At 38.5% G+C, this 27,896-nt stretch overlaps 1 protein-coding gene across 1 annotated transcript in view; it reads right to left on the bottom strand.

Moving 5' to 3' along the window:
- Positions 1-27,896, bottom strand: part of ADGRG7 (adhesion G protein-coupled receptor G7) — a gene marked incomplete at its 5' end in the record, with an annotated part of 74,645 nt that overhangs the window by 27,484 nt on the left and 19,265 nt on the right. Inside the window, 9 exons of the mRNA XM_084870579.1 lie at positions 1,858-2,007; positions 2,579-2,742; positions 11,091-11,198; positions 11,315-11,454; positions 15,040-15,137; positions 16,384-16,533; positions 21,158-21,270; positions 21,701-21,805; positions 23,087-23,200. Of these exons, the coding sequence (XP_084726705.1) occupies positions 1,858-2,007; positions 2,579-2,742; positions 11,091-11,198; positions 11,315-11,454; positions 15,040-15,137; positions 16,384-16,533; positions 21,158-21,270; positions 21,701-21,805; positions 23,087-23,200 (1,142 nt within the window). The remainder of the gene's footprint in view (positions 1-1,857; positions 2,008-2,578; positions 2,743-11,090; positions 11,199-11,314; positions 11,455-15,039; positions 15,138-16,383; positions 16,534-21,157; positions 21,271-21,700; positions 21,806-23,086; positions 23,201-27,896) is intronic.

Below are 27,896 nucleotides of genomic sequence, written 5' to 3'. Positions count from 1 at the left end.
CCAGTGGGAGGGCAGGGAGAGTGGTGAAGCAGGTGCACAGTGTGACCAGACCTGCCCTCAGCCCCACCCCCATTGCTCAGGGCTGCCCAAGGCTCAGGTAACCAGGGCAAGTTGAGGCTCTTGCTGCCGGCAGTGGCAGCAGCAGCAGCAGAGGTGTGATGGGGCATCGCCTTCCCCTGATCACCAGGTCGCCTCCTGCCCCTGAGGGCTCCCGGACAGTGAGAGAGGGCAGGCTGGGCTGAGGACGCCCCCTCCAGTGCATGAATTTTCATGCACCGGGCCTCTAGTAGAAACATAATTTTAAAAGCATGTTTCTCTTTACTGTCAGCTACCCCATATCGTAACCTAACTCTTGAAATCCTGTCTCTTCTCCAGAAGTGACCTTTTTTAATGTGCTTACAATAAATATTACTATGTCTTTTGCACAAATATATAGGGGTTATTAACATAATAGGATTGTTTTTTAATTACTATTTAAGATCTCATAAAATTTTCCATATCAGTATATTTCTGTGCAGTAGATAAACTTTCTTTATTCAGTGAATATGTGTTTCTTTTGTAGAAGTAAAAACAAAAATAAACTTCACTTTAAATAATAATAAAACAAAAATTTTATGATGACAAAGAATCAGAATACATAGATCTTCAGAAATCGTCTACTCACTCAGCTCCCACATGTTCTTACGCTACAAACAATTCTAATTAGCCTTTTTTTAAATTCTGCAACCCAAAACTAATTGTAAATATGAGTAGGTAGTCATTGAGGCATGCTCAGATATTAGTGAAAAGAAATAGTTGAAAACCTAACCTTAAAATAAAAGAAAAAAGAATATGGCGATGTACTATGCATAGCAGTCTGAGCTATCAAAAAAGTTAAAATTTTATCTTTATTATGTCCTGATTGAGAAAGAAGATCTTTGTAATACAAGTTAGACAACAAACAATCAAAATCAACTAAGATTTTATAATTAAAATAAGAAAACTATAGTTATCTCAAAAACATTGAAAGAGTAATGTTCTCTAATTTGATAGTCTCTGTTATTCCAATGTATTCTGACCTCCACTGGCTTCCCAAATACATCATGGTTACTAGAGAAAGAAAACTTCAGCTTCCCTTTGGGAGATTTGCAGCATTAGTAATACCTTAATTAAGGGTAAGACACACATTTCATTAAGAATATGCATTAAGCTGAAACCGGTTTGGCTCAGTGGATAGAGCATTGGCCTGCAGACTGAAAGGTCCCAGGTTCATTCTGGTCAAGGGCATATACCTTGGTTGCGAGCACATCCCCAGTAGGGGGTGTGCAAGAGGCATCTGATCGATGATTCTCGCTCATCGAAATTTCTAACTCTCTATCCCTCTCTCTTCTTCTCTGTAAAAAATCAATAAAATATATTAATTTTAAAAATGTGATCATCCTGATAGAAGTGGAAAAAGCATTTGACAAAATACAACATCTATAAAAAAAGAAAAAGAATATACATTAACATTTTTGGTGTCACCAAAATAATAGTTTTTTGGAAATGGAATGAAGAGTAGCCCCTCTTCTTAAAGGGGCCCACCCAAGAACTTTCAGAAGTGAAATAAAGCTGCACACTGAAGTTGTATGTTATCAGCTACTTATACAAGGTAGCTTTGGAGTTAAATGATTTATGAAATATATACAGTAACTCTGGGACAAATTGAATCTATTCTACTTGCCTTTGCCTTTTTAGTCTTACATCATCCCCTTCCTTTTTTTCCATTTAATCTGATTTGCGTAAACTAAACACCAACGTTAACTTCAATTAGCACATGCCAGAATTAGGTGTAAGGAAAACTCCTGTCTAGAAAGCAATTACACTATATATCCTTACCATTAAAATAGCAAAGTTTGTAGTGTGGTTACAGCGGCAGTACAGCATCCCATCCCTGTCTCCATCTTTGAAACAGCCAGCTGTGTCCCAATCCTTCTTTTTAAAATTCCAATAGACACAGGCAAAAGACTGGAGCTTCTTTTCCGTGTACTGTGAATTGATAAGACAATTGCAACTGATTTTTAAATGCTTAACATGGTAGAAAAAATCAAAAAGGTTAAGATAATCATATGAGAAATCTGATATGTACTAAGCATAACATCTTCATTATAGATTAAGGGGGGAAATATAAAAAAATTCAAATTAGCCAATTTTTCATTTAGTTAATCTGACAAAAAAAAATATGGAAGGTTTCAATGAATACTTTAAAAAAAAGACTCTCAAGGAGTTTTCTGCACCTTCCTTTTGCCCACACTATCCCTGCTTCATAATAAAAGTTGGCTAAATTTGCCGAAACCGGTTTGGCTCAGTGGATAGAGCGTCGGCCTGTGGACTGAGAGGTCCAGGGTTTGATTCTGGTCAAGGGCACATACCTTGGTTGTGGGCACATCCCCAGTGGGGGTATGCAGGAGGCAGCTGGTCAATGTTTCTCTCTCATCGACATTTCTAACTGTCTATCTCTCTCAATTCTCAATTCTTCTCTGTGTAAAATCAATAAAATATATATATTTAAAAAAAAAAGAGTTGGCTAAATTTTTAATTTGTTCATGGGAACACTCACCTGTTTACGAAAGGCCATTTGGACAGAAGTTTTCTGTTCATTCCCAGTGTTATTAGCTGTGCTTGAGACAACTCTTATACTGTCATTTGATGTACTTTTAAAAATTTTTGATGGGAAAAGCATGCTGTTTTGATACACTATAAAGCCATATGATGTGGCATTACCTGTGAAGGAAAAAAAAAAAAAAGACATGAAAATCAATAAATGAACCAGAGAATAAACAAGAAACAAAGTCCCGTGTCATTGTTGAACTGCACAGCTGTTGAATATTGACTAAAACAGTAAAAATGATTTGCTGGCTGAACCTTCACTTAATTGAAATATGTAATTCTATATAATAAAACCCTAATGTGCAAATTGACCGAGCAGAGGAATGACCAGTCACTATGATGAGCACTGACACCAGGAGACCGATGCTCAATACGGGAGCTGCCCCCTGGTGGTCAGTGTGCTCCCACAGGAGGAGCACCGCTCAGCCAGAAGCTGGGCTCACAGCTGGTGGCAGGAGCCTCTCCCACCTCTGCAGCAGCGCTAAGAATCTTTTGGAGTCCCAGATTGTGAGATGGTGCAAGCCAGGCTGCGGAACACCACCCCAGGGCACAAATGTTGTGCACCAGGACTCTAGTGAACATACAAAATCTCGTGGTTGGCCATTCTGCCCACATTAAATTTTTTCCTGGAGCTCAGATTCCATACCTATATAATGGGAACAATAATTTCTGCCTAATCCACCTCAAAGAGGTATTGCAAAGATCTCATTACTAAGTAAACATCTCGCTTTCTATACAGCAAGACAGAGTGAACATGACTGCAGGTAGGTCAAGCCTGTTTGCTTCCTACACTGATAAAGACATGGGACAGGAAAAAGCACAGGGTGAATATCAGGACAGCTGTGCCTACAAAAGTGTTCTGTGAAGTCTGCCTCCTGTTCAAAGGGACTGAGCAGGGACCAATCTATTAAGTCACAGAGCCAGGAGTTCAAATTGTTCTTATCAGGAACTCTTTCAATGGAGCCAGATTCTTTCCATCATCTCTTTTTTCTTTCTTTTTTTAAATGATCATATAATTTGCAAACATTGAACTTTTTCTTTCTTATTTTTACCCCATCACCATTTATCCCCCTTATACCCTCTTCCACCTCCACCCTCTGCCACACCCCCATAATCACCATGCTGCTGTCTGTGTCAATGAGTTCTTTCTCTTTTATTTTCTTTTTTTTCTCAATCCCTTCCCCCATTAACCAGTCCCGCACTTCCCCAACAGCTGTCAGCCCATCTATCTATGAGTCTGTCTCTATTTTGTTTCTAAGTTCATTCTGTTCATTAGATTCCATATATGAGTGAAATCATATATGGAATTATGGTAATTGTCTTGCTCTGACTGGCTTATTTCACTTAGCATAATGCTCTCCAGGTACATCCATGCTGTCACCTTAGGTAAGAGATTCTTCTTCTTCTTCTTTTTCTCCTCCCCCCCCTACTTCCCTCCTCCTCCCTCCTCTCCTCCCCCCTTTCCCCCTCCTCCCCCCCTCCTCCCCTTCCCATTCCTTCTCCCCCCTCCTCCCCCTCCTTCTCTTCCTCCTCCTCCTCTTCCTCCTCCTCCTCTTCCTCCTCCTCCTCCTCCTCCTCCTCCTCCTCCTCCTCCTCCTCCTTCTCTTCCTCCTTCCCTTCTTCTTCTTCTTCTTCTTCTTCTTCTTCTTCTTCTTCTTCTTCTTCTTCTTCTTCTTCTTCTCTTCTCCTTCTCCTTCTCCTTCTCCTTCTCCTTCTCCTTCTCCTTCTCCTTCTCCTTCTCCTTCTCCTTCTCCTTCTCCTTCTCCTTCTCCTTCTCCTTCTTCTTCTTCTTCTTCTTCTTCCTCTGCTTCTGCTTCTGCTTCTTCTGCTTCTTCTTCTTCTAATTCTTCTTCTTCTTCTTTCTTCCACCTGGGCAGTATTCTATTGTGTAAATGCACCACAACTTTTTTATCCACTCATCTACTGATGAACACTTGGGCCACTTCCAAATCTTGGTTATTATAAATAACATTGCAATAAACATAGGGGTGCATATATTCTTTCCAATTAGTGTTTTGTTTTTTTCAGATATATTCCCAGAAGTGGAATTGCTGGGTTATAAGGCAGTTCCATTTTTAATTTTTTGAGGTAATTCCATACTGCTTTTCACAGAGGCTGCACCAAATCTGTATTCCCACTTACAGTGTATGTGGGTCCCCTTTTCTCCACATCCTTGCTAATACTTGTTTGTTGATTTACTGATGATAGCCATTCTCACAGGTGTAAGGTAATAACTCATTGTGGTTTTAATTTGCATTTTTATTAGCGATGTTGAGCATCTTTTCATATGTCTATTGGCCATCAGTATGTCTTCTTTGGAAAAATGTCTATTCAGGTCCTTTGCCCATTTTTTAAATGGATGGCTTGTTTTTCTTGGTATTGAGTTTTATAAATTCTTTATAAATTTTGAATTTTAAGCCTTTATTAGGTGTATCGGCAAATCTTGTTCTCCCATTCAGTGAGTTATCTTTTCAATTTGTTGATGGTTTTCTTTTCTGTACAAAAAATTTTTAGTTTGATGTAGATCCATTTGTTTATTTTGTTTGTTTCCCTTGCCAGATGAGATATATCAGAAAAAAATATTACTACAAGAAATATCCAATTCCCAGCTATGTGACTCAGTGGTTGAGGGTCGACCTATGAACCAGGAGGTCACTGTTTCCCAGTCAGGGCACATGCCCAGGTTGTGGGCTCAATCTCTAGTGTGGGTGTGCAGAAGGCAGCCAATCGTTGATGTTTCTATCTCTCTCTCCCTTCCTCTCTGTGAAATCAATAAAAAAAATTTAAAAAAAGAAATATAAAGAAATGTCCAAGATTTTAATGCCTATGTTTTCTAGGATTTTTATGTTTTCTAATCTCAAATTTAAGTTTCTAATAATATTTGGAGTTTATTCTTGTGTCTATTGTAAGAAAGTGGTCTAGTTACATTTTTTGCACGTATCCATTCAATTTTCTCAGCACCATTTATTGAATCTACTATCTTTAGGTCATTTTATGTTTTGGCCTCCTTTGTCAAATAGTAATCCTATATAATAAAAGGCTCATATGCAAATTGACTGAACAGCAGAATGACCAGTCACTAGGATGCACACTGACCACCAGGGGGCAGATGCTCAAAGCAGGAGCTGCCCCTTGGTGGTCAATGTGCTTCCACAGGGGGAGCGCAGCTCAGCCAGAAGCCCTGAGCCAGGCTCACAGCTGCAGTGGCAGCAGCAGGGGCAAGAGCCTCTCCCACCTTCGTGGCAGCACTCAGGATGTTTGACTGCCGGCTTAAGCCTATTCCCCCAGGACTGGGCCTAAGCCATCAGTTGGACATCTCCTGAGGGCTCCCAGACTGCAAGAGGGTGCAAGCCAGGCTGAGGGACCACCCCTGAGTGCACAAATTTTGTGCACCAGGACTCTAGTTGACTATAAAGACCTGGTTTATTTCTGGACTCTCTATTCTGTTTCATTGATTTATATGTCTGTTTTTAGGCCAGTACCATGCTGTGTTTCTTTTGTCTGTTTAGTCTTATATTTTAATTTATTTCATAGAGGGAGAGAGATATAGAAACATCAATGATGAGAAAGAATCACTAATTTGCTGCCTCTGCAAGCCCCTTACTGGGGATTAAGCCCACAACCCAGGCACATGCCCTTGACCAGAATCAAATGTAGGACACTTCAGTCCATAGGCTGACTCTCTATTCACTGAGCCAAACCAGCTAGGGCCCAGTACCATGCTGTTTTGATTACTATGCATTGTGATATAGTTTGATACTAGGTATTATGATTCCTCCAACTTTGTTTTTCTTTCTCAAGATCTCTGGGACTATTCAAGTCTTTTGTGGTTCCATATGAATTTTTGGAATATTTTTTTCTAATTCTGTGAGGTAGGCCATTGGTATTTTGATAAGGATTGTATTGAATCTGGAGATTGCTTTGGATAGTATAGACATTTTAATGATGTTAATTCTTCCTATCCATGAGCATGGTATATGTTTCCACTTATTTGCATCTTCTTCAACTTCTTTCTCCTGTCTTATAATTTTATGAGTACAGGTCTTTGACATCCTGGTTACATTTATTCCTAGAATTTTATTCTCTTTGAAGCAATTATGAATGGAATTGATTTTTTAGTTTCCCTTTCTGGTAGTTCATTATTGGTGTATAAAAGTACAACTAATTTCTGCCCTAGTTGGTTTGGCTCATTGAAGAGAGCATCAGCCTATGGACTGAAGCATCCTGGGTTTGATTCCAGGTTGCAGGTTTGATCCCAAGGAGGGGGAGTGCATGAGGCAGCCAATCAGTGATTCTCTGTCATCATTAATGTTCTCTCTCTCTCTCTCTCTCTCTCTCTCTCTCTCTCTCTCTCTCTCTCTCTCTCTCTCTCTCTCTCTCTCTCTCTTCCTCCCTCCTTCCCTCTCCCTTTCTCTCTGAAATCAATAAAAACATATTTTAAAAAATTAATTAATTAATTAATTTCTGGATATTTATTTTGTATCCTGCTACTTTACTGAATTCATTTATCAGTTCTAGTAGTTTTTTGGTGGAATCTTTAGGGTTCTTTCATCATTTCTTGAACCACTTATTGGTCTCTGCTGTTTCATGAAAATTACAAGCTTTCCCAGAGCTGAAAGACTATTGTGGCACATATCTTCAGGACATTGGAAAAGGTGCTTAGCTGTTCCTTAGAGATCTTAGGAGAACATGGCCACAGCCAAGGGTTTTATAGCAAGGCTTGCCAGGGCAGTGGTCAAACAGAACTACCTAAAGAATATCTCCGAACACTTCATATAGCTATTGGCCATATTTTAAATAATAGAAGCACCAACAATAAGTATACTTTTTAACTGAATTAATTTCCTAAACTGTGCTCTCGTTTACAAAGGATACACAGAAAACTAAAAAAGTGGCAGTTAGACCAATCTATTCAGTCATGCAATTTGAGAAATCAGCAGGCAAGGTCCTGACAGCCCATCAAATGTCCTCCACAGGCTAGAGCAACCCCATGAAGACACTGGTCTTTTTAATCCTCACCTGAAGATAAGTTTTAAGATTTTTAGAGAGAGATGATAGGGGGAATAGAGATAAAGGAACATTGATATGAGAGAGAAACATCCATCGGTTGCCTCCCATATACCTAACTGGGGACTGGAAATTGAATCTGCAACATTTTAGTAAACAGGAGAGGGTTCCAACCAACTGAATCACCAGGCCAGGGCTCTAGGACTTTTTCATGGCACACTAAAATTGTTCCTTATGGACACTAGAGGAGAAAGTTAACCCTAAAAATGCAAGAAGGCTTCTTCTTATTTTTATAAAAAGAACGGCATGCTTGATATAAAATACAAATCTATAGAAGAATAATGATTAAAAGATGTCCTTGCCTGGATGCTCTGTTGGTTAGAGCCTCATCCCAATACTCAAAGGTTGGGGGTTGGTCCCTCGTCAGGGCACATATAAGAATCAACCAATGGCCGAAACTGGTTTGGCTCAGTGGATAGAGCATCGGCCTGTGGACTGAAAGGTCCCGGGTTCGATTCCGGTCAAGGGCATATACCTTGGTTGCGGGCACATCCCCAGTAGGGGGTGTGCAAGAGGCAGCTGATAGATGATTCTCTCTCATCGATGTTTCTAACTCTCTATCCCTCTCTCTTCCTCTCTGAAAAAATCAATAAGATATATTTTTAAAAAATCAACCAATGAATGCATAAATAAGTGGAACAACAAATCTCTCTCTCTCTCTTTCCTTCTCTCTCTTTCCTTCTCTCTCTCTCTCTCTCTCTCTCTCTCTCTCTCTCTCTCTCTCTCATCAATCAATCAATCCAATATATATATACATACATACATACATATAGAAGGCCCTATCACCCCTCTCTTCATTCCTAAAGTATTTTGGTCATTTATTAGAAAATCATTATTTCATCTAAATATTCAGATTCATTAGGAAAAAAATGTATTTACCACTATCTTATAATTTTAAACAATCTCCATATTTCTAGATACATCTCCTTCATGTTTCTTTATTTATATTCTCTCCATCAAATTTGTTAAAAGCTTATGTATTTCATCAGTTTTTTCAACAATTTTTCATTTTGTTAAGTCTAGCATTTGTTAATTTTATTTTTATTAAGTTCTACCGCTGTATTTATTAATCCCTTCCTTCTAGTTTCCTTTACATTTATTTTATTTCTATGCCTCTTAGCTGAATGCTTTGTTTACTTTTAACACTTTCTTTTATTTTCTACTTATCTTATTAAGCATATATATTTTCCTTTAAATTCATTTTTGTCCACATCCCATGGGTTTTGATCTCTGATGTTCTCATTGCCATTAATTTTCAAGTACTTTGTAATTAGCCCCTTAATTTCCTTTCTAACAATGGTGCTTTAACATTTCTAATTGGACAAAATTTAGCTATTCTTTTGTGGTACATATATACTTTTATTGGATGATCAGTAACTATATCCTATGTGACTTTTATTTTACTATATATATATATGTAATTATATATATAGTAAAATAAAAAAGAAAAGTTACATAATTGATATATGTAACTTTTCTATGTGGCCTAATAAATGGGAGGTTTTTAAAGCACTCCTTTGATATTTGAAAATAATTTTTACTATGCATCTTCTGTCTACAAGAAAAATCACACATGTGTAAGTTTATATAAAGGTCAAGTTTATTAGGTATTTTTTGTCTACTTGATCTTCAATTTCTGGGATAGTTGTCCTAATTTCTCTCCTTATAAAAGTATTTTCAATAATTTTTGCCCATACATTTGAATGATGTGTTTTTAAGGAAACAAAGAATTAAAATACAGATAAATTTAGAAGCATTTTAAAAATCAATATAATGCTTGTCTCATTTTCAGTTCTTATAAGAGTATTTCTAGTATCACATGATCTCACTCATCTAGGGGAAATAATGAACAACATAAACTGATGAAGAAAAACAGAAGATAGGGAAGCATCGATCAGACTCTCAAACCTCAGAGGGAAGGTAGGGGAGGGTGGGGGTAAGAGGGAAAGATCAACCAAAGGACTTGTGTGCATACATATAAGCCTACCCAGTGGTCACGGACAACAAGGGAATGGGGTATGCTTGGGGAGGGGTTTGGGATGGGAATGGGGGGGATGAGAACAAATATGTGATACCTTAATAAAGAAATTTTTAAAAATCTATATAAAAAATATGTCCCTTTCAGTCCATTCTGCGGGTTTTTTTCTTTAGACATTGTGTGTTTTTTTAAGCCACTCAACTATATTGATAGTTTATAATATATGAAAGAAAAAATTAGATCCCTATCTTCTACCAAACACAAACAAATTCAAGGTGTACTGAGACCTAAATGTAAACACTAAAAAACCCAGAAGAAAATATAGGAAACTATCATTGTGATTTTAGCACAGATAAGGATTTCTCTTAAAAGATGCCAATTATAGAGGAAAAGATTGATACATTGCAAGTTAAAATTTGGGTATGACAGAAGACATTAAAAACCAACAAAAGAAAAAAAGGTTATTCTCATACTTAATTCACTTTAACATGTTAACTCTGTTAATAACTGTGAAATTAGTTTTTATAAGTAAACACAATATAAATTTTAAAAAACAAGCAAAAGATAACTATAGACTGGAAGGAAGATATTTGCAACTTCTATGACCCATAAAGATTTATTAGCCAATTAGAACTATATAACCGACGAGAAACAAAAACTTAGTCTTTCCAAAATAATTTCATTCTAGCATTGTGTTTCTTTTGCGCTTTTTTTAAGGGAGAAATATAAGTATAAATGTGTGTGTGTGGTTTGCATATTATTATTTTAAAAGAATCATTTTAAAAGAAACTTTTTAAAGTATTAACATTTCAAGTTAGACATAAGAATTTCTGCAGGGTCATGTGCAAGAGGGTAGAGAGCCCATGCTTGGCACCATATTAGTGGAAATAACTTAAAATAGTTACTAGTAAATGATGCCTGTGTAGGGGCAAAGAAAAATCAATAAAATATATTTAAAAATATATATATATTAAAAAAATAATAAAAATAAAAATAAATGATGCCTGTGTAAATTATTTAAAATATCCCCAGCACAGGTGTACGGGATGAATCCCAGTATGTGAGTGCCATGGACAGAGCTTGTGACTGAATATTTTTCAAATGTTTTTTTTTTTTTAATGAGCCACATTAAAAAAGCTAGGTTTTTATTAGAACACAGATTTGTGTTCATGGCCAGGGCATTTCAATTCTGCTATCCTCCAAAATATATTTGAAAAGGAAGAAAGGAGAAAAGTAATCATCTCTATGACCTAGAATCATAGAGATTACCATAATCTGGAAGAGATCTAACATAATCAAATGAAAATTATTCAGTCTGAAACTATGTAAACATTATTTTGCACTCGGTGATTTTTAAATTATTAATTCCATGAATTTGCGTGCATTTTTTTTTAATATAACAGAGTTTGAGACCTACTTTTTGGTGTATTGAGCCAGATCTGAAGTTCAGTCGTTTTATTTGGATGAACACCGTCCTTGTTTGTTTCTACACTTGTGGAACCAGAAACAAGAGTATTGCTAGCTCCTATGAGAGGGGAAAAAGCATATTTCAAAAGTCTAGATTTTCTTGAATAAATCATTATTTATGGTTAGTAGCAGAATGCTCTCTGGTATTACAAGCACAGAAAACAAATAGCTCACCTTTGTCCACAGTGAAGAGAACACCTGTAGACTCCCCAGTGTCTTCTGGATGTAAAGAGACAGACTGTATTGCTATATTAGGGTTCACCACTGAATTATTGCCCAAAGACCAGGAGTAAGTCTCCATTTGAGCAACAAGCCTGCATAGAATAAAACATAACACTATGATAGTCAAGAGACTCATTGTAAAATCAGAGGTGTGTGTACTATGTTCTCTCCCTGGTTCCAGTAGAAAGGTATGATCACAGAACTCATCAGATTGCAATATTAACATAATCATCTAAAAATTGATAGATCCTCCCTTCCCCCAACTGATGGACGAAGTACGACGTAAACTGCACCTGCTGCCTGGACATTCCTGAGCACCTAACCAGGCACCTTATATGGACTGTACATTGAACCACCAATCAGCACCTGCCAAATACCCTGAGCCCTTGATTCCTAAGTACCTAAGTGCCTAACCATGTGCCTTATATGAAACCACCAATCAGTGCATGCCGAGTACTCTAAGCCCCATCCCTTCCAGTTCTTCCCCTCAAAAGGCATATTCACTCGTGCAGGTGTGCTCTCTTCCTTTGCAAGGCAGCCTGGCAGGGTCCTTCTCCTCTAATAAAGCCTGTAGTCCTGGTCTTCAGCCCTATGTCTTATCTTTCAAAAATAACTGATTTCTTTAGCAGAGTCTTCCTTTGTTATATACACCTATTTTTAAAGCTCTGGTGGACTATCTCCACTGAATGGTACCTTCTACATTGATGCCAGAAGGTTGGAACGCTGGAATGACAAATTTCCCAATAGAAACAATCTTTATCATGCTACTCTTCACACAGAAGGATGGTGTTGCCACCCACCATTGGCCAGGCATGAGATTCTTGTTTCTCCAGCGGTAAGACTCAATTTCCACTTACTCAACTCCCTCCTCTAACCCAAACCCTTTGGGATCTAAAGCATTTTTATAAGTTGTCCATTCTTGAGGTGACAGTTCATACGGAACTATGGAACAACAGAACTTTGAACTCATTGACCCATAACCAAATATTGCAGGCTCATTAGAAAGTCATGACTTTTTTAAAGACATATATATATATATATATATATATATATATATATATATATATATATATATATATATATATATATCAGGTATGCTAGTGATTTACACACACCATCTCATTTTAGCTTCACAAAAACCCTACTGAAGTAGAATCCAAAATTACTCCCATATCACATTGACAAATCTGAGGCTCTTCAAAGAGTATGAAGTAATTCAGCCAAAATCAATGAATAACAACACTAAGATATGAACCCAAGATTGTCTGACTCCAAAGATTATTGATCCAGAGGAAAAACCCACAAACTCCTCTATTGAGACCTTCAAAGCTGCCTTGAGGCCTTGCCACCCTCCTACTCCATTATAATTCTGTTCTTAGATTCCCAGGAGATTCCACATGCCTGTTTACAATAAAGCTGAAATGTATTCTTTCTCCCCTGACACCCTCTTTGTACTCTCACTCTTTACACTTTTCTCACTAAGTGTAGAAAGGAAGCTCAGTAGCTTAAGGGTACAAAGAAGAAACTATAAATGAAGAAAACAAGGTGAGATGGAAGACTAAAGCCTGGTGCCTGTGAGGAGACTCAAGGGATGGAGTTTGGAAAAGAAGAGTTGCACCAAGCAGCAATTAGTTTCCTTTCCTGGGGAGAGAAGACAGCGAGAGATGGACTCTGATGGCAGCTCATCAAGAATATTCTCCTCAGGAGGGCTAAGGGGTTGGTGACCTGGCCTTGGGACTAGAGACTGAGATGAAATGAAGGAACTGAGTCCACAGGACTTACGTAAAGATCCCATGGGAGAAGGTAAACTGATAGACCATGATTAGAAAGACAAACTAGAAATTTAGAGTGGGAGAAAGAAGGAATTGAGTGTGGTTATATTATTTCATATTTCAAAGTGATCTATATTTAAAATTGTCATTTATCCTCTGTAGTCATTTGGATATTACACACAAAATTCTTTTTTCTCCATGTCTTAAGCCAGTAAAATTCATAATTATTTCTTGTTAAGTTTCTCATCTGCATCATGATCTGTGACTTTCTCAGCCAAGTCCTACATCTCTTTCCTCAGCTTTCTCACCAAAAGCATCCACTACTCCCCATTCCTTCTAGCAAGACTGCAAACACAGAGCCTCTGCTCTGAAGGGACTCAGTCTCCATGTTCCCTCAACAAAGACTCTGGACCCATGGCCACATCCTTCTCCAGCTTCAAGAAAAATGGGAGTGGCTCTTGCTGGTTTTGCTCAGTGGATAGAGCATTGGCCTGTGGACAGAAGGGTTCTGGGTTTGATTCCAGTCAAGGGCATGTAACTCAGTTGCAGGCTAGATCACCGGCCCTAGTTGGGTTGTGTGCAAAGGCAACCAATCATTGTGTCTCTCTCACATCTCTCTCTCTCTCTCTCTCTCTCTCTCTCTCTCTCTCTCTCTCTCTCTCCTCCCTCCCTCTCTCTAAAAGTCAATGGAAAATATCCTCAGGTAAGGATTATTTTTTTTTTAAAGGGAGTAACCACACTCCTAGAAATTTGAAGTCATACAACACACCAGTTAAACTGTTTGCACAACCTCTACCACCCTCTCTCAGAATTATAATCTTTTGAATGTTCTATTTCATGCTTTTGTTCTTTTTCTACTTTAAAGACTCAACACAAGATAGGTACTGGTTGTAATAATTAGAAAATTGAGAATTATTTGTAGGAATTTATTCCAACAAATAATGTCTCATGCAAACAAAGATTATGTATAAGAATGTTGATTGTTCAAAATATTAAAACATTTAAAGGAATCTAAATGTCCAGTGGCAGAGAACTTCTTAAATAAAAATTCACTCATTTATGCAATAATCTAAATTTTATGATGTAGATGTATAGGTATTTATATAAAATGTTTATATACTATTAAGTGACAAAAGACAAGTTATAAATCAATAGATTATGTAACGTAATGAATATACAGAGAAAACATTTTACAAGAATATACAGTATATCAACAGGTTAACAAAGGCAGAATTATTTTTAAGATTTTTCTAATCTATATATTTTTTATTTTTCCATAATGAGCATGCATATTTACTGAAATTTTAAAAGAATTAAGAAGACTACATATAAAATAAAAAACACACATAGTGAATCCTAATGGGAGGCCTCTATGAATAAAGAACATGAGTTTACGTTTTAATATACAACCCAAAGAAATCCAGAACATATGAGTTAAGAAGAAAGAAAACAGGTATAGAGTTGGATCCCTTTTTTTGTCCAATGTAACCATGGGAAAGTTTAATTGAAATACACCAGGATCTTGGGGAGGGCTGAGTTGTGGGTGGGAGGCTTCCAATGTGTCTTACAAAGTTGTGCTATTATTTGCAGCTCTGTAAACTGAGAAAAGAGCATGCGGCGCTCTTGCCTGCATGCTGGCTGCCACTTGGGCATACCGAGCTGAGGCTGGTGAAACAAGTTCTAATCTTAATCATCCCAGTTACTCTCTATCCATGGCCACACCTGGAACCAGAGTTAACTCCACTGGTCACTGAAGATAAATAGAAGGTTTTAGTCTGTATCCCGTAGGAATCAGCCAGTGAGTGCATCCATGAGAGAAATAAAGACATTTCTATTAATGCTTTAACCTAGGAAAGTAAACAGCACTTTGTCAGGTTTTTCTTTCCAAATTGGAATTGTGCTTACGTTGAAAAGGCCTCTTCATCTTCAGCGACAGCTTTTTGAAAAGCTTCTTTTTCAGCACCTAGAAGTTGACTCACTGTTGTGACAGCATCTATTTTTGCCTGCCGGGAAGAAGACACCAGTTATCAGAGGACATCCTCATGACCTTCACTAGCATGGATTATTATGGCATCAAGTGGAACTGAAGGCTTAGTTTTCTGTCTACAGAAGATGGAAGAGAGAATAAAGAGAAGGCACAGTGAAAATGAAAATCAAGGCAGTCAATTCGAAGGCATAGGTCTCTGAATTTGACCTCAGAGCAAGGTCTTCACAGACCCTCCACTGCATCCCCAAGAACACAAAAGCCGATGCTCGGATACACATTCAGAAACAAACTAAGAAGGGCTTTAATTATCAGAACATCACAGCTTACAATATTTAATATAACTTACTAGCTACACCTAGTGTAACTATTAGAATCAGTAAAACTATTTCTAGTTTTCTTACAATTAAAAACATCGGAAGCACATTGGAAAGGGTCTCTGGGCATTTGGTTACTGTGGAGCTGCTCTCTTTGGGGTTATTAATATTCCTCTGTCTTTATTGGCTAATCCTTCCACAAATTCCACCTTTGGAGGTCATTATTTTTTAATTCCAGTTTTACTAACTTGTAATTTTAATCTCCCTTAATTTCCGAAGGAGCTAGGATAACATAAAATCATTTTTTGAAATAAAACATTTAAAGAGAAGAGAAGAATATATATTTTCAGGTCATGCTGATATTCAACTGGTAAACACTGGGTTTGTCCATCTTGGTTGCTTTCAGCCTGTGTGACCAGTACCCAAGCTGTGCCAGTTGGTAAACGTTGACTATAGTTCTTGTCTTCAGATACCAGAGTTTAGCAGTTCATAGTATCAGAAATGTAAACAAGGCCTACATTTTTTAAAAGCTAAAACTAAAATGCAAATGTGCTTAGCAGGAAGAGATTAGCTTAAAACATCATATTCCAAAGTGAGTTCCTTGTAACACCATTTCACCAGGTAATAAATTAATTTTTATTTAATTTTATTAAATTATTGGAATTGAATAGGGATATTGAGGCCAAATGCAGTGGGCAAACATATTAATAAGGTGAAACAGATTTTCTTGTCCCAGATTTAACATGGTAATGATCAGTGTGACTACATTCAAAGAGAATTATTTGGACAAAGAGACTTTTATTTCTTTGAGCATCTCTCAGACAAAGTACTCTGCAAAATGGTTCTAAGCAACCTAAATCATGCCCAAGTTTATATCCTGGAATAAGGAATATAGTTTGGGATGAGTTTCTTTCTTCCCCTCCCTTTCAAAAACCCGTGTGAGTTTACCTGAGATGATGCATTTGTGGTTATGTTGAAGATCTGTCCCACCACTTTAGTAGCGGAAGCGATGTTCTGAGGCTCTAAAGCTTTGCTATTAGATGTTAAAATCAGGACTTGTTCAGAAATAGCTGGAGCATTTGCTGGCGAATCCTTTAGCTGTTAAAAAAAAAAAAAAAAAAAAGAGCAAACCTAACTTTTTACAACTACATTTAAACATTTCAAGCAACTACAAATGAATGAGCGGGAATGTAGTTGAGCCTCCAATCTCTTCAATCCCCACTTAGTTTTTCATGATCTGTTTCTTTTCTTGTATAATGTGTATAACAACTGTAATCTTATATAACAATTCTATGCTTTTGCATATAATAATTTTTAAATGGATTTGTACATTATGTCTTCTTCATTTTATTTTCCAAGTTATTTGTTTTTATTGTATTGTACATGATTATTGGTCTACAATAGGTTGGAGATTTTAAAACTAGCTTTTTAGCAGAGTGTGGGCAGCACTGACCTAGACAACCTCAGGTACCAACTGGCCTCCAGGCTCTGCTGTGCATGTTACTCCTGTCATTAGTGGGGCTGGAGATCATCTCTCTCTCTCTCTCTCTCTCTCTCTCTCTCTCTCTCTCTCTCTCTCTCTCTCTCCCTTTCTCTTTCTGTCTTTCGCTAGATGGCAGCATATCATTTCAAAAGTCAAATGAAGGTCACAGGCTATTCAAGCTTGGGAAAGAGTTGGAAGCAATATCCCATCAGTAGACAGTAACAATGCTCTCATTTCATATCCAGGTCCCTGCTATGTGCTAGGCACTGCTAAGTGTTTTGCAGGTGTCACTACATTTAATCTGCAAAACAGCACTGACTTGAGCATTCTCATCCCTATTTAAAGCATTGGAGAGGGTAAGGAGCTCACCCACAGTTCACGCAGCTTAGACGTGGCAGAGCTAATAGTCAAACACTGTTTTGTCTGATTCCAGAACATGAAGTCTTTCCCATAATCTGTGTGGCTGACATAACCTATGTGGTTGGCACCACCTCCATATCCTCCTACCACTCCTACTCCCACCTCCACCGCTGCCCATGTATAATTAGGGAGCCCATATGGTTCAGTGCGGACTTTAAAACAAAAAGCAGCACCATCACTTTTGGCTGTGATTTATCGGCAAAATACTGCACATCTCAGAAACACAGTTTCCTCATCTATAAAATGAGTAAATTCATACTTGTCTATTGGGGTGTTACAGGGATTAAATACGATAAAACAGCATATGTGATAGAATGTTCAGCACAGCACTTAGCAGGCAGTCAGTGCTCAGTAATGAGTGTTATTAGCTGTAATTATATACAATATTGGAATAACACCTCGCTCTCAGAGGTTCTGTGAAAATTAAGTGAAATAATATGTAGCAGGCCTGCCTCCTAGAAGAGAGAGAAGTTTCCTCTTCCACCCTGTTTGGCCCCAGGTGTTAGCATTTGCATTTGGGTATCTCCTTAGTCAAAATAATTTAATTTGCATGGAAAAATATATTTACCTAGATGTACTTCCCATTTCACCTGCTCAAGGATACAGCCCTGAGACTCTCATTGGGTTCTGGAGTTTCCTGTCTCAAAAGGCCTCATAGATTTTCCTCTGTGTTCTGGTCCACAAGACCCTTAACATACCTTCCTTTTTTTAAAATGCATTTTTATTTATTTCAGAGAGAGGAAGAGAGAGATAGAAGCATCAATGATGAGAGAGAATCATTGATTGGCTGTCTCCTGCATGCCCCCTGCTGGAGATCAAGCCCTAAACCTGGGCATGTGCCCTGACCTGATTCATGGGTCAATGCTTAACCACTGAGCAACACTGGCCAGGCAAAATACCTTCATTTTTGGTCTTAAATGTCAGGGATCCATTTTGGTCAAAACTTTACTGGCTTAAAAATGATGAGGTCATTTTAAATGTGCTATAGATTTTTGCTGAAATTTGGAGACCCGACATGTTCAGCTAGTCTTTTTTACAAATAGATGTCAACTTAAAAAAATAATAATAATAAAGGCTTTAGCTCTGTCTGGTGTTGTTCAGTGGTTAGACTGTCGGCCAGCACACTGAAGAGTCTTGGATTCAATTTTTTTGTCAAGGGCACATACCTGGGTGGCAGGTTAATTCCCAGCCCTGGAAGGGGTGAGTGGGGGGGGGGGGGGGGGAAACCAAAGGATGTGTCTCTCTCACATCAATGTTTCTCTGTCTCTGTCTCTCTCTCTCTCTCTCTCTCTCTCTCTCTCTCTCTCTCTCTCTGAGTGGGGGAGGAAACCAAAGGATGTGTCTCTCTCACATCAATGTTTCTCTCTCTCTCTCTCTCTCTCTCTCTCTCTCTCTCTCTCTCTCTCTCTCTCTCTCGCTCTCTCTCTCTCTCATCTCTCTCTCTCATCTCTCTCTCTCTCCCCCCATTCCTTCTCTATCCCTTCTACTCTCTCTAAAATTCAATGAAAAAAATATCTTCAGGTGAGGATTAATAACAACAACAACAAAGGTTTAATTACTAGTTTTTGTTATTTCTAATTTGAAAGTTTTAAAAAGCATTGATTTGGAGAGAAAACCAAGATGGTGTCAATAGGGTAGACACCCAAATGCAGCCTACCACAACAAATTTGAATTTAGAACTGGAAAACAGGGGAGGCATTGCTCTGAAGCACCAGACGGCTAACTGAGAGGAGGCTCTGCCATCTGGGAAGGAGAGAGAAGGCACGCTGAACCTCAGGAACTGTGAAGGTACTGAGAACTGTGCACGAAAAGGCTCTGGCTTACTCCAGGCACGCAGAGAGGGTCGGCCGGGCTGAGTTCGCTACTGGCTTACTCCCGGCGGATGGAGAGGGCGGACAGCTAACGCTTGGCTGGCTTTCTTGTTTGAGAGGAAAACAGAATCAGCCTATTGCTCTGATAGATGGCCCCAGTCAGGGAGAGGCCAGACTGTCAGGCAGTGGGCAGAGATCTCTCTGAGGTGTGTGAAGCCAGAGGCTATTACATGCAGTACTTGGGGAGGAGCCGAAGGGAAAACAAAGTTTATCTGCACCAACCCGAGACTCTGCCCCATCTGTGGCTGAGCACAGAAGCTCTACCAGAGGCTGGCTTTCTCTAAGGAGGGACTGGCCAGAATCCAAAGCTTGTCTGTGCCTTTACCAAAGAGGTGCGTGCGCCTGCAACCAATCTTCCGAAACTCACAGCGAACAGGACTTTTCTAAGGCGAGACTGACAGGAAACCAAAGATTGTCTGCACCACCCCGAGACCCCGCCCTATCCAAGTGGAGTACAGAAGCCCTCCTAGCTGAGACACTGCTGATCCTCACAGCCAATTGGCTTGGAGATCAATGCTTCCCAGTGATACCAACAATAAGCAAGGCTTAACAACAAGACTGCACACACAGCCCACAAAGGGCTACACCAAGACTGTCCACCGCAGGTAACTGGGAAGGCTGTGCTACTGGGCTCTACCAGAACACCTAGCACACAAAGCTATTCCAACAAATCAGGGAAACAACTAAAATGCAGACAAGAGGAAGGACACAAAGGAAGGAGATGGAGAAAAAGAAAAGATTGGACATTGAGTTCAAAACTACAGTTATAAGGTTATGCAACAATATCCTTAAAAAGGCTGATAAAATAAATGAGACCTATGAGGATATGAAAAGGGATCAACAAGAAATGAAGAAAACATTGTCTGAACTAAAAAATATTATACAAAGTCCTAAAAACAGACTGGAAGATCTCAAGAATCAAGACAAAGATCTTAGAACACAAAGAGCCAGAGGACACTCCTCTGCAGAAGCGAGAAGATAAGAGAATCCAGAAAGTTGAAGATAGTGTAAGAAACCTCTGGGACAATTTCAAGCGAACCAACATCAGAATTATGGGGATTCCAGAAGAAGAGAGAGAGCAAGATACCGAAAGAATACTGGAAGAAATAGTGACAGAAAACTTCCCCCACCTGGGGAAAGAAATAGACTTACAAGTCTAGGAAGTCCGCAGAACCCCAAACAAAAGGAATCCAAGGAGGACCACACCAAGACCCATCATAATTAGAATTCCAAGAGCAAAAGACAAAGAGAGAATATTAAAAGCAGCAAGAGAAAAGCAGGTAGTTACCTATAAAGGAGCACCCATACGATTGTCAGCTGATTTCTCAACAGAAACCATGCGGGCCAGACGGAAATGGCAAGATATATTCAAGGTGATGAATAGCAAGAACCTACAGCCAAAAATACTCTACCCAGCAAAGCTCTCACTCAGAATCGAAGGACAGATGAAGAGCTTCACAAATAAAAAAAAAAAACTAAAAGAGTTCATCACTGCCAAATCAGAATTATATGAATTGCTGAAGGGGGTTATTTAGGAAAAGGAAGAAGATAAAGATAAAAAGTATGAACAACGAATACGTAACTATCAACAAGTGAATCTAAAAACCAAGGGAATTAAAAAATCTGATGAACAATATTAACTGGTGAATATAATAGAATCAGAAGTATGGAAGGGGAGTCGACTGATGATTCTCAGGGAAAAGGGGCGTGGGGTGCGGGAAGAGACTGAACATAAACTGTTCACCTATGGATGAGGACAATGGGGGATGGGGAAAGGAGAGAGCGTGGGGTAGGAACCTGGTAGGAGGGGAGCAATTAAGGGGGGGAAGAGGAACACATTTGTAATAATCTGAACAATAAAGATTTATTAAAAATAAATAAATAAATAGCATTGATTTGAGCATCAGGGTTTTTTCCAGTTGCCTATCACATGGGCCATAGGGCATACCTCCCTTTCCAGGGCTTCCAGATTTGTACTGCAATTTGCTATTGTCGCATTTTGTAATTGTATCTCTCCATCTTCAGTAAGCTTGCACAGCCGGGTTGCTCTTGGGCTGCCCGCTTTAACAAAAAGAAAAAGACAGAGAGAGTGTTTGCAAAGATGGCCACAACAACTATATGCTCCTGTGTATGTCTCTTCACAGATATGGCGTAAACCAATAGTGTAACTACTTGTTTACACTGAGACGAATTATATACCTTAAGAAGCAGATGTGAACCTGATCGAACTCTGGGAGACAGAATAAGCTGGAAAAATAAACCAATCGAAGACGTAGTAAAAGGAATGGACAGCTGATCCACAGTAAAGTTTTCAGAAAAGTTAGAATAATGTGAGGTGACACCCTAAACTTCGAACGTTGGCATCATAAAAGGGAGCCAAAGCCTTCTTTGATGCCTCTCCCAGGAACTGGACGCTAGCTGGAGGGATGGTAGGCATAACCAGTACAGTGATTTGTATGCCAACAAGGAAGACACTTAGAAAAACACATACCATTGGAAGTGTTCTTGTCACATTTTTCCAAGGAAGGTCCATATTTTCCCACTGAAATATTGTCAAAAGTAAAACCCCCAAAGGTACTGTTTGCACAGAAATTAACTGCAATAAAAAGAAAAAAAAATTTCATTTTAAATTATTCTTTTCTTTTCAAATTTCAAACCAGATAAAAGTAAAAATTCAAATCTTAGCCAGTATAATTTAAAGGGAAATAGACAATTTATAGGACTCACTGGCCCACCAAGAACTTCATACTTTCTTTTTGAAAAGAAAAAAATACATTTTTATTTATTTGATAGAGAGAGAGAAAGGGGGGAAGCAAAGGGACAGATAGAGAGAAACATAGATGAGAGAGAACCATTGAGATGATATGTAGTATGCCTGGCAACTAGAAGAACCACATAAAGATAAGTTTCCTCTTCCGCTTCCTGCATGCCTATAACCTGGGCTTGTGCCCTGACGCGGAATCTGATGAACTCTCGGTTCATAGGTCTGTGCTCAACCACTGAGCAACACTGGTTGGGCAAGAACTTCATATTTTCTTATTTGGTTATTTCCATTAAGATAACTAGTATGTTAGATAACAGGTTCCAGTTAAAATGTGCACAATATATGACTTGCCAGAGGTGGGATGTGATCCCTAATACATCAGCAAGAATAATGTATCAAATTAGTTGAAATCTTGAAAACCTCGAGTGACAAAGAGCCTCATGAAGATGTGGTAAAAGCAAAAAAAAAAAAAAAAAAAAAAAAAAAAAAAAAAAAGCCGAAGTCTGTGTGTATGTGGAATATGCTGACTGGTAGGAGTGTAACAATGGTGGGAGTGTGTTCCTGAAACCCTGGATCCCAAGCAGAGTACTGATCAACAAGTGACATTGAACTTCGATCTTGAGAGACCTTTGATTGAAGTCAAACCACTAAATTAACAACATCTCTTTAAGAGAAAGGAAGAAAAGACAAACACTTCCTCCAAGTATATATGTAGCTAGAAAGATGTATCATGATTTCAGAAAAGTTAAATGTGTAAAAATTGTGATATTTGAAATGATGTGATACGGCTTATCACCAGTTGAAGGACCTGCAAAAACAATTTCACCCATTACTCTGCATCAGACACTGCATCCAGACAGAAAAGCAGTGCTGAGTTTACAGAGAAACTTGATAGTTGGGAAACAGACAAGGTGTATCAAACATACAGGTAAGTAGCCCGAGAAGAAAACTCAACTCTTGCTATCCAGCTAACAAATACATCTTAAAGCCATCATCATTATGCTCTTTGTTACTTTAATCACTAACAGAAGCCTTGAAAAACTTTGCTGCTGTCTGTAGTAACACAGAGTCATTTAAACCTCACACCTTAGTATTATCCCCCAAAAAACTTACTTATTGTACACCTCAGTCCTTTCCAGTATTCTGAACAAAGACATGTGCCATTTTGCCAGGTTCCACCATTCCTGCAGTCCCCTTTAAAAGGTCTTCCTGAGGAGGGAGGTGTTGCTTAAAAAAAAACAAAAAACAAAAAAACAGAATAATATGTAAAGTGGCTGATTGGTTTTGTGACCTTTAATTTCCATCTGTAAAATTATTGCTTTGAATAGCATTGCTGAGATATATTCTTTGTAATATCATTATAGGGTAAAGAATGCTAACTAGACATCACAGATACAAAAAAAAACACCCATATTTGAAAGACACAACACGTTGACTAAGATGATGAAGATCTACTTAGGAAAACATTATATAGATAACATAGATGATTGCTAGCTAAATAGATGATAGAGGATAGATAGATAAATAGATAGATAGATAGATAGATAGATAGATAGATAGATAGATAAAATTAGGTAGGCAGACCAACCAACTCGACACTCAAATTTGTAGAAATATAAAAGAGAGATGTTGAGGACAGAGGTAACCTATCCAAGGGACACTTTTCAGAAGAGGTGTTATTTGAATTGAATTTTAAGACTAAATCTAGAAAAGCCAAATGCAAATGATAGCCCAAGAAGGCAGGATGCAAAGTACAAAATACAAAAACATGGGAACTTCCTATATGTCCAAGAAACAGAGAAAAACATAATATATCAGGAACACAGGTTCTATGTGGAGCAATAGCAGGTTATAGATTGGATTATGAGTGGTCATATAGACCAAGCCAAGTGGATTTAATCCTACAGGAGTTTAGAAAGATCCTGAAACAAGTGAGCAACATAATGAAGAATGCTTTTTTAGGACGATATCTCAAGCAATATGAGAAGTGACTGAGGCAAGTAAGGCCTGTTAAATGAGGCCCTAATCTAAAGCAGTAGCTCTATGGAGGTTATGAGACAATAGATTCGGGAAGCATACCTGAGATAGGATTATTATGATTTACTGACTGGTTAGTTTTGGTTGGGGACACTGAGGTCTTTAAATCTGAAGACAAGGATGATGAACAAATTAACTAAAGTTAAGAATACAGGAAGGAGGAGTTCCACTTCCAATAACGATGGAGTAGATTGTACCATATTAACCCTCCCACAGATAACCATTATAAACTCTGGACAAAAGTAAAACCAACAAATTACTAGAGGACGTGGGATAACAATGAAAAGCAGACAAAATCTGAACAATATTTCAAGTTTACACAGTCTTCACACTAAGGGCACTGCCCTGTCATACAGCAGGTGTGGCTGAAAATCCAGCAGAAAGCTAGTCTTAATGGGTTTAGAAATAGATTAAACATAATTATTCAGTTGATTTTAAAAACATGCCAAGGTAATTCGATTAGAAAAGAAAATATTTTTCAATAAATGGTGCTGATCTGAGTAAGCATACCACAGTTTGAGAAGACCATAGACCTAAAGGCAAAAGCTAAAACTAGAAACCTTGTCTAAGAAAATATAGGAGTATATCTTTGCAACTTTGAGAAAGACAAATTTTTTTTTAAAGAGCACACAAAAAGCACTAAACATAAAAGAAAAAAAATTGATGCATTCAACTTAATCAAAACTAAATACTATTCTCAGAGGGAAGGCAGGAGTGGGATTAGGTGGGGTGAGATTAACCAGGGAATATAAATGCATAGCCCATTAACACAGACAATAGTGTGGTGAAGGCCTGGAAGGGCGGGTGCAGGGTGAAAGGGCTCAATGGGGGGGGGGGGGGGGGGGACACATCTATAGTACTTCCAACAATAAAGATAAATTAAGAAGTAAAAGGTATATTCTATATATTTACTTGAATTTTTATTAATTAAATCAATTTCAGAGTTGTGTAAAAAACAACAGCAACCCAGCCCTAGCTGGTTTTTCTCAGTGGTTAGAGCATCAGGCTGTGAACTTAGGGTCCCGGGTTCAATTCTAGTCAAGGGCACATGCCTGGGTTGTAGGCTCAATTCCCAGTAGGGCGTGTGCAGGAGGCAGCTGATCAATGATTCTCTCTCATCATCTATGTTTCTATCTTTCTCTCCCTCTCCCTTTGTCTCTAAAAATCAATAAAAAATATATTTAAAAAATACTAAGTACTACAACTCATGAAAAGACACTATTAAGAAAATAGAAATGGGAGTCATGGAGCAGGAGAAAATTACATCCTTACTAATAAAAGACAAAGTAATCATCACGCCCTCACGCATGATACCCTCACACTGTCACGAGATGGCTGCACACCCAGCAGAGGCAGGCTTCCCACGGTCCTGCGCACATGCCATGGAAGTGGGGATCCCGGTTCCAGCCTACCTCTCTGGGGCAATCCATTGAGGAGCCCTGGATGGGTGAACAGGGCATACCTCTTTGGGGCAATTGATTGCGGGGCTACCGCACTGTGAGAGGGCACAGGCCAGGCTGGTGGGACCCCCCACCCAAGTGCACGAATATTGTGCACTGGGTCTCTAGTATTATATATACATAATCAAGGAAAGCATATCCATAAATGTAAACTAGAATTGTAAATTAGAATTGTAATTTGTAAATTGTAAGTTGTGAAATATACACATTACTTATAAGAATACAAACAGCCCTTTAAAAAAAAAATGAGTAAAAGACTTAAATAGACACTTCAAAAAAGACACCTTTAAACATATTTGATGACGTTATCTGTGGATTCACAGGCACTAAATACATGAAAATGCCCAGTATCTTAGTTGCCAGAGAAATGTAATTTAAAAACACAATGAAATGAAATATCATTTTACACGCCACCAAAATTACTATAATTACAAAACTGACAATGACAAATGTTGCTGAGAATGTATAACAACTGGAACTCTAGCAAATTGCTGCTGGGAAGTTCTTTTTTTTTTTTTTTTTTTTTACAGAGAGGAAGAGAGAGGGATAGAGAGTTAGAAACATCGATGAAAGAAAATCATCAATCAGCTGCCTCTTGCACGCCCCCTACTAGGGACGTGCCTGCAACCAAGGTACATGCCCTTGACCGGAATCGAACCTGGGACCTTTCAGTCCGCAGACGACGCTCTACCACTGAGCCAAACCTGTTTCGGCACTGAGCCAAACCGGTTTCGGCTGCTGCTGGGAAGTTCTAATGGTACAGTCATTTTGGGAGGCTGTGTGACAGACTCTTATAAAGCTAAAGATGACACAGAAATTCCATTCCTAGACAGATATGCAAAACTTGTACGTAAGACTTGTACGTGCCATGGCTGGTCAATGCCAGGAAATAAAGGTTCATCCCTCAGTCTCAATACCACAAAGAATATATTTTCCAAAGATAGCTGTACTATGCACCCCTTCTCACTCTTGTAGTATGATGACAACACTTCTCCATTGAGAGGCAGAGTGTTTGTTCCCTCTCCTGGAATCAAATGGACTTTTGTATCTGCCTCAGCCAATAGAATTGAATAAGTGATATTTTATGACTTTAAGGCTAGACCATAAGAAGCAATTTGGCTTCCACTTGGCTCTCACTCACTCAGGATATATGGGAGACTATAGGTGACATTTGAAAAACCTGTCTCCTCCAAGACCTCCCTGCTGGAGATACCAATGAGAGGAACTACACAGAGTTAGAGAAGCATGAGGAGCTTCAGCTGTCCCATTCTTTCAGTCTTTTCAGCCCAGTCTCCATATATGAGCAAAGAAGATGTTAAAATGAACCCAGTTCCAGCCATCTGAGGGCAACTGCATGAGAGATCCTGATCCAGAACTACCCAGGTAAGCTGCTTCAAAATTCTGGATCAGGAAAACCATGAAACATAATAGATGGTCATTGTTTTAAGCCACTGAGTTTTGGTATGCTTTGTTCTGCAGCAATAGTAATCTATAACACAGAGGGCAACCCTGAAGAACTAACCCAACTTTAGTTGTGTTACAGTTCAATTTTTCCACCTACCCAATCCTTCTTTCATCATTCCCCAGAAAGTATTGATCCCATGAGCACAGGTTGAACCATTTATACAGACGAACCTTCAATTTAAAATGTTTTCCAGAGAACCCAGTTTTGGCAATTTTATTCATGGCAGCCAAAAGAAGAAGAAACCACCCAAATAGTTCATTAACAGATGACTGAATAAACAAATGACATACTGATTATTTAGCAATAAAAGCATAAACATAATGGCATGGAGGCATCTTAAAACACTATAGTAATAAAAGTATTCAGACTATAGAAGAGTAAATGTTGTATGCTTCTTTTTATATGAAATTCAAGGATAGCTAAAGAAACCTATGGTGAGAAAATAAGAACAAAGGGTAAGGAGTAGAGGTGGGGAGATTGACTGGCAAAGAATACTACAACTACAGCTGACACTGAACACAGCCTAACTCCCAGTCAGATAAACTTAAAACCTTACTCTAAAGACCTGTACCTCAACCCCTTTTACCTAATACATCATGTATGACTTCCAATAAAAAATTACAGGGCATATTAAAAGGCAAAAACAAAACAATACAAAAAAACACAAAACAAACAAACAAAAAAAAACAACCCACAGCCTGAAGAGATAAGAAAAGCATCAGAACCAGACTTAACATACAACAGTGATTTTGGAATTATCAGACTAGGTATTTAAAATAATTATGATTAATACTAGAGGCCAGGTGCACAAGATTTGTGCACTAGTAGGGTCCCTCAGCCTGGCCTGTGCCCTCTCACAATCTGGGATCCCTCAGGGGATGTCGGACTGCGCAGGCTGGCCTGCATGGATCTGGCTGAAACCAGCAGTTTGACATCCCCCAAGGGATGTAGTAGTATGTGA

This window comes from Pipistrellus hanaki (assembly GCF_964339955.1).
Source record: "Pipistrellus hanaki genome assembly, chromosome: 2".
Classification (NCBI taxonomy): Eukaryota; Metazoa; Chordata; class Mammalia; order Chiroptera; family Vespertilionidae; genus Pipistrellus; species Pipistrellus hanaki.
This window is presented reverse-complemented; position numbering and strand designations above follow the sequence as displayed.